The sequence below is a fragment of the Neolamprologus multifasciatus genome, chromosome 14 (genome assembly GCF_963576455.1).
Source record: "Neolamprologus multifasciatus chromosome 14, fNeoMul1.2, whole genome shotgun sequence".
Classification (NCBI taxonomy): Eukaryota; Metazoa; Chordata; class Actinopteri; order Cichliformes; family Cichlidae; genus Neolamprologus; species Neolamprologus multifasciatus.
In genome coordinates this window covers 640,298-650,129 of record NC_140452.1, presented here as the reverse complement: position 1 = coordinate 650,129, position 9,832 = coordinate 640,298, and the positions used below count along the sequence as shown (strand labels likewise).

The 9,832-nt window shown below is 45.5% G+C and overlaps 1 protein-coding gene across 1 annotated transcript; it reads right to left on the bottom strand.

The window, feature by feature from the left end:
• Window positions 1-2,930: 2,930 nt before the first annotated feature.
• LOC146502818 (coagulation factor IX-like) lies at window positions 2,931-7,038 on the bottom strand. The gene is made up of 4 exons (XM_085131099.1): window positions 6,945-7,038; window positions 6,048-6,346; window positions 5,749-5,937; window positions 2,931-4,363 (listed from the first exon to the last, which is right to left on the bottom strand). Exons 1-4 carry the CDS (start codon window positions 7,036-7,038, stop codon window positions 3,896-3,898), a joined length of 1,050 nt encoding a protein of 349 aa, XP_084987225.1. The 3' UTR covers window positions 2,931-3,895.
• Between the last annotated feature and the right edge of the window lie 2,794 nt (window positions 7,039-9,832).

Sequence of the window (9,832 nt, the reverse complement as noted above, 5' to 3'; positions counted from 1 at the left end):
GCTGGCTGCCGGCGGAGCTCACGGGCACGTCGCTGCAACCCCCCCTGGCTTCTGCTCCGTGGCTGCTGGGTGACCCCTCATCTGGGACTCTCCTCAGCTCTTTCTGGGACAGTGGCACGGCTGCCCCTCTGTTGGTCTTCCTTGGTCTCTTGTGTTCTGGGGGCCTCTGGATGTCTGGAGTTTTGATCTCCTCCATACCTGCTTCATGCCCTGGAGGACGGGGCAGTGGCCCCCCACACCCTCTAGCAGATCATTACATGAGGGAACCTTTTAAGAAAACAAGCGCGTCCATGCTCACAGGTGTACACACGGGTGATCACACACACAAACTACACCCTTTTTGGCTCCTACCTCAATGCACACTGTGCTGTCGATCTTACGTGCTGCACAATAATGTTTAATATTTAGTATTTACTGTCATATTCACATAGATCATTGTGATATTGTTTATTGTATTACTCTCGTTTTCTTCTGCTTGTTTTCTTTTTTCTTTCTCAACAGGTGATCCAGGTGATCGATACATGTATTTTTTTTCTTTTCTTTTTTTTTTTTGCTTATTCTGTTTTTTGTTTTTTGCCCTTCTCCCCCGTCCCTCTTCTCAACTGTTTTTCTTTCCCTCTTTCTTTCTCCCTTTTCTTTCCCCCAGTCAAGTCTGTCCCGTATTCAGCAAGTGAAAATAAAATAAAGAATAAAAGGTGAATCAAATGGACCATTACGGCAAAGCTGGGATGGTCAATTTGGTAAAGAAAATCCGTTGGGCATCTTTCTTCGCCTTTAGACAATAATTCTGATGGCAAAAGAGCCAAACGGGACAGGCAAAAAAAAAACAAAAACAAAAACAAAAAAAACAAATACAGGCCATTTACCATTTTCTGGAAGAAACACATCTTTCTGCCACCGAGCACAAAAAATTGTGTAAAATGGGGTTTAAAAATCTGTATTATTCCTCACATATCCCACACGCCATCTTATTGTCAAAGTACATTTCCAACTTTCCTCACAAATCAGAGATAAGGAGGGGCATTATATACTGGTTAAAGGGTCACAGATCACAAGGACGTTAGACTGTTTAATGTGTACAGACGGCCAGGGACCGATAAACATCTGATCAGGACCCTTTTTGAATCAATTGCAACAGAAACATCAGGCGTATTAATATGTGGTGGAGATATTCACTTTTTCTGGACACGTCCAGTAAAACTAAAGTGTCACAATCAGAAGCTCGATATGTTAAAAGAAGCAGGGTTGGTCGACGTATGGAGGGAATATACTGTTTCTTCACATTCCCACCATATGTATTCAAGACTGGACTATTTGTTTATGTCACACTTTGATAAGCACAGGATTGTAAATTGTGATATAGGGCTGAGAGATATTTCGGACCATGCAGGCGTGTACCTGAGGGCAGTTCTTAGAGGGAAGCTAATTTTGTGGTCCTCATAGAGAAGTATCTAAAAGACCTCACTACGAGACTGAAACACCTACAATCAGAACATATGAAAAGTAACAATGATGACACCTTATCACACATGAAAGAAGCACAGCAGATATTAAACAGGTTATATGATGACCAAACAGAGAAAAGGGCTAAATTCATTAAGCAGAATTATTATGAAAATGGTCCCAAATCCAAGAAACTCCTTTCGTGGAGGATACGGAAACAGCACACTGACAGATTTATTCAGAAAATTAAAAACCCAGCAAATGATAAGATATGACATGAAAAGTATAAAGAATCTTTTGTGACCTATGTGACCCCGACTGGACCATTGACTGTAGAAAACATGGACTACGCGACAGCTCCCCAAAAATGAAGCCAAAACGTCTCTATCGCCCCCTGGTGTCTGGCTGCAGTATTGGTCATAAACCCCGCCTCCTCCATGTTAGCGGATGGGACTGGGGTCAGGCTAAAATAAATTAATTCTCCTCAGATAATTTTTTTCCAAAGATTCTTTCTTTTGTTTTCAATAGTTCTCATCACGCTGATTGATGTTCAAGGGGTCTCCTTTCCCATAAGTTTGATTCTAATTCCTACCGCGGTGATGTTAAATTGGGGTGAAACGTCATCATAAGAGCTTTGACTGACAGCTGCAGTCACGGAGAAACTTGCGTATCTCTGTTCGCGAATAGCAGATAGAGCGTAGGCTCTGAGAGGAGGGCCAGCGTTTACGCTACGAAAACACGACCGAGTGTTTTAACCTGACAGCCTGAGGTGTTCTTCAGTAAACTGGACTACCCGACAGAAGGACCCGAGGCCCCGCTGCACTTTTTCGGTAAGTTAAACGTGTTTGTAAGCTAATCCATAACTACCGTCCTTAGCTAGCTCCTGAGACCTAGCTAGCTAAGATGAGCACTCGGCTGTCAGGGTTCGTTTAGCTGTGCAGGTGAATGAATTTACTAAAGAAATCAAGAGAAACGCCCCGAGCTGCTCAGTCACTAATTACTGTTACTGTACTTTTATTAAGTATTATACTGTAAAAGCAACAGGCTGCACCCTGCTGCAGCTCCTGTGCAGAGCTGAATATTAAAGATGTGCAAACAACAGCATGTTTTCAGTCTCTTGCCACATCTGTAAAGACAGTAACATTTTTTTAAAAGCTTGTACTTCAGTAACTCCTCATTAATCAGGAACTATGGATTAAAGTACTGTAGTGTACTGTAATACTGAAAAAATGTAAGAGAAGAACTTCAGATCCTGAGTGTGTGAGGACAGAAGAATCAGCTTTATTTCAATGTTGAGGGATCAAATTTATATCTGAATTTGATGGTTCAGTTGTCTTTGTGATTACAGGAGCTGCCCTCAGATTCAGACCTCAGCACCACCCAGTGACAGCAGACAGATCATCCAACATGTTCACATGTTAACTGCAAAATGAACTGAAGAAAACAGTGCAAAGGTTAAAGTACCACACGTGCTGTAGTGAAAGCTGCAGCTGTTTTATTGATAAAGTTAAACACAAAAAACAAAAGGATTAATCACTCATGTAACTGTGTCACTATATATCAGCATTAACAGGACCTCAGTTTGGTGTTTCACAAAGCTGCTGATCTCAGACCTGCACAGCTTCTGTTTTAAACACTTGATGTACTCAGCTGCATGAAGAGCACGTTTGAGTTTCTCTGACACAATTAAATAAAACCCGATGAAGGTCAAAGGTCGTCACTTGTATGTTGAACTACAAACTTGTCAAAAAAGTGATTCAGAGTTATTCATACCAGAGTAACCAGAGAGGATCACATATTTTTAAATATATAACTTTCTACAGGACTGAATATAATATCTTTATGTAAAAGTCCGGAGCCTCTGGGGAGTATCAGAGTATTTATAACATTACACAAAGCAAAGGTCTCATCACAGTGTTGATGAAATGCTGGGTTTATCCATCTCCTGGGTCGGGCCTACAGAGGTGCTGAAGATTGTCCCCTACTGGCTAGTAGTGATTACAGAAATCAATACCATGATGGGCTTGAACTTGAACCCTGATTTCACTGTTTTATCTGTGAGATTTGCCCCAAGGAGGAAATCGGACAAATATCTTTTATTTAAACTACTGGCTGGTGCAAAGAATAACTCGCAAATGGCTAAACGTGGATCCACCGTCATGTTTGGACTGGATAGGCATTATCAAGGAAATTTACACAATGGAGACTTTTTCATTGAGACTTGCTGCTGATAAATCTGAGAAGTACTGGAAAAACGGGACCTTTACTTGAATGGACAAATATTAAAATTCTGGTACCAAAAGTGTCATTGCTGTAATTCACCTGTTTGTACCATAAATGGATGCCTTTCTTTAATGCGTCTTTGCTAGCCTAGCGCTCTGTACTTGTTAAAGGTCTGAATGTTTTGTAAAAAATGTACAAAACTACCAATAAAAATAAAGTAAACCCAGCATCACCACCAGGGGGCAGCGTGAAGGTGACTCTGAATCCACTCCACATATTTGGCCACTCGGGTATAGACTCCATACACTCTCAGACTCCCGCACTCCTCCGGTCCGCCCCAGGACACCAACCCAAACACCGCCCACCTCCGGCTGACCTCGTCCTCCATTACAAACGCACCCCCGCTGTCCCCTAGGCAGGTGTCCCGCCCCCCCTCAAAGAAGCCGGCACAGAATATGTTGTCAGTGATGTTGTAGCTGACGGAGCGCGAGGCGTAGCTCGCCTCACACTCGGCCTGGGAGACCACAGGCAGCTTCACATACTGCAGGAGGTCAGAGGTCATCTCGAGGTCGGTGTCCGACGCAGGGTCAAAGGTCAGAGTGGATGAGGGGGAGGAAGAAGTAGAGGCGTTGGGGTTGGAGATTCCCCAACCAGCAACCACACCCAGAGAGTTGGGGAGAGGTGCCAGGGGGTCATCCTGGGGTAAAGACAGAGGTCAGAGGTCAACCAGCAGACAGATCAGTAAAATATTTACATCGTTATTTTAAAGACATAAAGAAACACATGTGATTCAAAAATATTGTAAATAAAGCAAACGTGTCCACATCCAGCCCAAAGCAGACGTGTCTCTGAGACGAACGCTGCTGGACAGGAGCGAGTTTCCACCGGGCTACACCTCTGCTTCATCTGGACACCACCTGCTGCAGCTTTGGAGGATAAATATGGAGAAACGCTTCTGCATCACACCCACCCAAAGCATTCTTCCCCTGCAGATTTATAGGTCGTCAAGCCTCGACCAGGTCAGTGGACTTCACTGTGGTTTCAAAACACTTTGAACTTCATCACACCAACCCTCGCTGTTTTAGAACTGACATTATGGCGTCCACGAGGAGCCTCACACTCACCGTCTCACCGAAGACCTTTGCAGTCATGTGAAAAAGGTTTTACATATCAGGACATGAACATAATCTTTTTCTCTCAGCTTCTAAAAGGATTCAAATGAAAGCTGAGCCTGTGTCAATGCAGAGGTTAGCAGCTTGTAGCTCCTCCTTCAGTCGTGATGTTTCTGTGTCTCACCAGGGTGGAGGAGTTTGTGCCCACTCTTCTTCACCACTGCTTTGGCTTATTGAGGTTTGCAGCTTTAATCTGTGCACAGCTGTCTGAGCTCTGGACTTTGGACCGTTGCAGCAGCTTCACTCGTTTCTGCTTCAGCCGTTCTGTTGGAGATTTAGCTGCTTAGCTGACAGACGGCCTCACGCTGCATACGTTGGTATACAGATGAGTTCACAGCCCACTCGCTCACTGCAAGGTGCCCACATCCTCAGGCGATCCCAAGCCAGCCAGAAAATCTCTCAGCATTTCCTGGATCTGCTCGGGGGCTTCTTCCTGTTAACACCTCACCAGGAGCCGTCCCAATCAGGGACTTTCAGTGTCGAGGAGTAGCTCCTCCCCCGTCTTTAATGAGGGGACCAGCTGACCTTTGGAGCAAGCATAGGTGAGGTTCAGCTTCACCTTCATGCACTGCTGCTAAGCACCATGCTTTGATTTTACCCCGACTTTGCCAAGCACACTCTGGCAGACTCACGGACACCTGTACAGGTAAGGAGGCCTTAACCGGGTCCTCCTGCCTGAAGAGCTCAGGAAAGCTAACTCCACCTAATCTCCACCTTTTTTCAGACTGAAGTCATTAAAGTCATTCTAGTTTTTTATAAAGCAGACTTTTATTATTAGTTTTACATTTTCAGTCTCTGATAACCGTTGTGTCTGTCAGCTCAGAGGTCCTGTGACCTCTGACCTTTGTGTTGGGAGATCACACCTAAGTGAACACGGCTTTGTGCAGACTCAGCTGGAGCTGTGAACCACCTGTGTGTGAGGCAGTGGGAGACAGACTGGACGGATGAGTTGGTTAAACTCCACCCGCTCACTCAGCCTCAGCAGGGCGATGTCGTTGTTGTAGTTGTTGGGTTGGAAGTCCGGGTGGAGGAAGATCCGGTCTACGGAGAGGTTGGTGGCCCGACGTTTGTCTCTGGCATCATGGAGACCAAGGAAGACCTGAAGGACAGAACAAGCAGGTCACTGACAGCCAATGAGCATCCGTCCCACGGTTTGGAAGACGCAGAGACACAAAGCTGATCACAGATATAGGAGAGGACTTCAGAAACCTTGACGTGGTCAGCGGCCACGGGAACGACACTGGTGTCCCTCCTCAGGGACCGCAGGATGTGGGCAGCTGTGAGGACCCAGGACTCCGACAGCAGGGCCCCGGAGCGGAACCAGCGATCCTCTGGGACCCTGGACAGGTCCTCCACACTGAGCAGGACCTGCCAGGGGAAGAAGCCAGGCTCGGCGCTACGACCGCCCACAATCCGCTTCACCTGAGGGGGGAGAGGGCGGGATGGCTGGCCGCAGGCTGGACACGCAGAGACAGACAGGTGAACAGACAGACAGGTGAAACGACAGACAGGTTATCAGACAGACAGGTGAACAGACAGACAGGTGAACAGGCAGACAGGTGAACAGGCAGACAGGTGAACAGACAGACAGGTGAACAGACAGACAAGTTATCAGACAGACAGGTTTTCAGACAGACGGGTGAACAGACAGACAGGTGAACAGACAGTTAGGTGCACAGACAAACAGGTTTTTAGACAGACAGGTTTTCAGACAGACAGGTTAACAGACAGACAGGTGAGCAGACAGACAGGTTAACAGACAGACGGGCAGGTACCTGGCAGACAGGTGAGTACTGTGCCCCTTCCTTCTGAATCAACCCAGTCTCCACTAGGACCACACCTGTATGAAGCTACAAACAGGAAGCGGAGTGTGAGGAGGCCTCTGGTTATCAACAGCAGGTCCAGTTTTTATCATCATGTTTAAAAACAGATGAGGAGCAAATTGCCCAAAGATGAGAACAAAATAATAAAAATGAATAAAAACGTTTGCTGACTACAACCAGACACAGAGCTCGACGAACAACAAGGCTCAGCCAATAATCAATAATCAGACGAGCTGTCACTGCGCAGTAACCACTGAAGGAAACAAACAGGAAGACCTCTTACTGTTAAGCTGCACGCCGCCCTCCCTGCACACGTACTGAACGGTCGCACCGAACAGTGTTCTGTTGTCATGGTTACCAAACACCACGTCAGCCATGTCGACCATCTTTGGACTCCCACAATCCACCACTGTGACAGACAGGACAAAAACACCAATCAGCTTTGAGTCTGAGCAGAAAGGAGGAAGAATGAACCAAACTACAGCTGACCGACAACGAATCAGAGCTGACGTGTTCCAATGATCCAGACACGTGATTTTAATCTGAGACTCATCTCAACGTAACGTGAGACCCGACAGGCTGAAGAGTCAGCGTGTCCTGCAGGGGGCGTCACAGGAACACGCATCGAGACAAAGGGTGCGAACACGTGTAACAGAAACACAGAAACACATGACATCAGCGCCGCCATCCCTGAATGTGAGTCACAGACACACGACAGAAGCTTCTGGTTTTACGTTTTATTGGAAAATACAGACACATCAACACTGTTCGCTCCTGCAGTATCTTTATCGGCCAATGAGACTGGCTTGCTCATTAAGCTAGGCTGTGATTGGTCCGGATGCTGGACAGAGAGCTTGGCTTCCTCCTGGAGTCTGCAGAGAAACAAGAGCGAGAGGAAAGTGTGTGAGCAGCCCTGAACCGTCTCTCAGCACTTTTTACCTGCACAGCTGATAAGCAGGACGCCACGGCGGTGCCTGCCCACCACAGCACGACCGGCCTGATCAGCCAGCCCCCCCCCCCCACGGTGGTAAAATAAACATGTCAGTCATAACTCACCTGTTTGCATTATTAGGGGCGTGGCCTCTGCGACTGACATGTGGATGGTGACACAGGTGGCTGTAGCTACTAGCTTCACCTGAGCTGGACCCGTGGGCCGTGTTTGTGCTGTTGGAGCCTTTTAATGACATCATTCAATTCAATTCAATTCAATTTTATTTATATAGCGCCGAATCACAACAAAAGTCGCCTCAAGGCGCTTCATAGATACGGAGAAAAACCCAACAATCATATGACCCCCTATGAGCAGCACTTTGGCGACAGTGGGAAGGAAAAACTCCCTTTTAACAGGAAGAAACCTCCGGCAGAACCAGGCTCAGGGAGGGGCGGCCATCTGCTGTGATTGGTTGGGGTGAGAGAAGGAAGACAGGATAAAAGACATGCTGTGGAAGAGAGACAGAGGTTAATAACAGATATGATACAATGCAGAGAGGTCTGTTAACACATAGTGAGTGAGAAAGGTGACTGGAAAGGAAAAACTCAATGCATCATGGGAATCCCCGGCAGCCTACATCTATTGCAGCATAACTAAGGGAGGATTCAGGGTCACCTGGTCCAGCCCTAACTATATGCTTTAGCAAAAAGGAAAGTTTGAAGCCTAATCTTGAAAGTAGAGATAGTGTCTGTCTCCTGAATCCAAACTGGAAGCTGGTTCCATAGAAGAGGGGCCTGAAAACTGAAGGCTCTTCCTCCCATTCTACTTTTAAATACTCTAGGAACAACAAGTAGGCCTGCAGAGCGGGAGCGAAGTGCTCTAATAGGGTGATATGGTACTACAAGGTCATTAAGATAAGATGGGGCCTGATTATTTAAGACCTTGTATGTGAGGAGCAGGATTTTGAATTCAATTCTGGATTTAACAGGAAGCCAATGAAGGGAAGCCAAAACAGGAGAAATATGCTCTCTCTTTCTAGTCCCTGTCAGGACTCTTGCTGCAGCATTTTGGATTAACTGAAGGCTTTTCAGTGAGTTTTTAGGACTTCCTGATAATAATGAATTACAGTCGTCCAGCCTGGAAGTAATAAATGCATGAACTAGTTTTTCAGCGTCACTCTGAGACAGGATATTTCTAATTTTAGAGATGTTGCACAAATGGAAGAACGCAGTCTTACATATTTGTTTAATATGTGCGTTGAAGGACATGTCCTGGTCAAAAATGACTCCAAGGTTCCTCACAGTGTTACTGGAGGCCAAGGTAATGCCATCCAGAGTAAGAATCTGCTTAGATACCATATTTCTAAGCTTTTCAGGGCCGAGTACAATGACCTCAGTTTTATCTGAGTTAAGAAGCAGAAAGTTAGTGGCCATCCAGGTCTTTATGTCTTTAAGACATTCCTGCAGTTTAACTAATTGGTGTGTGTTATCTGGCTTCATGGACAGATAGAGCTGGGTGTCATCTGCATAGCAGTGTAAATGTATGCTATGTCTTCTAATGATGCTGCCTAAGGGAAGCATGTATAATGTAAACAGAATTGGTCCTAGCACTGAACCCTGTGGAACTCCATAATTAACCTCAGTGTGTGAAGAGGACTCTCCATTTACATGCACAAATTGGAGTCTATTAGATAGATATGATACAAACCACTGCAGTGCAGTACCTGTAATACCAACAGCATGTTCTAATCGCTCTAATAGGATATTATGGTCAACAGTATCGAATGCTGCACTAAGGTCAAGAAGGACAAGCACAGAGATGAGTCCACTGTCAGAGGCCATAAGAAGATCATTTGTAACCTTCAATAAAGCTGTTTCTGTGCTGTGATGAACTCTGAAACCTGACTGAAACTCTTCAAATAAACCATTCCTCTGCAGATGATCTGTTAGCTGTTTGACAACTACTCTTTCAAAGATGTTTGATATGAAAGGAAGGTTGGAGATTGGCCTATAATTAGCTAAGACTGCTGGGTCTAGAGATGGCTTTTTGAGTAAAGGTTTAACTGCAGCCACCTTGAAGGCCTGTGGTACATAGCTGATTATTAGAGATAGGTTGATCATATATAAGATCGAAGAATTAATCAATGGCAGGACTTCTTTGAGCAGTTTTGTAGGAATGGGGTCTAAAAGACACGTTGATGGTTTGGAGGAAGTAATTATTGAAGTTAACTCAGAAAGATC

Coding starts and splice junctions, on each gene's coding strand:
- LOC146502818 (XM_085131099.1), bottom strand. CDS start 7,038: ATGGCTGACGTGGTGTTTGGTAACCATGACAACAGAACACTGTTCGGT. Junction 6,347..6,944: donor GGGCGGCGTGCAGCTTAACA/GTAAGAGGTCTT, acceptor TCTGATAACCTG/TCTGTCGTTTCACCTGTCTG. Junction 5,938..6,047: donor TGGCCGCTGACCACGTCAAG/GTTTCTGAAGTC, acceptor TCTGTCCTTCAG/GTCTTCCTTGGTCTCCATGA.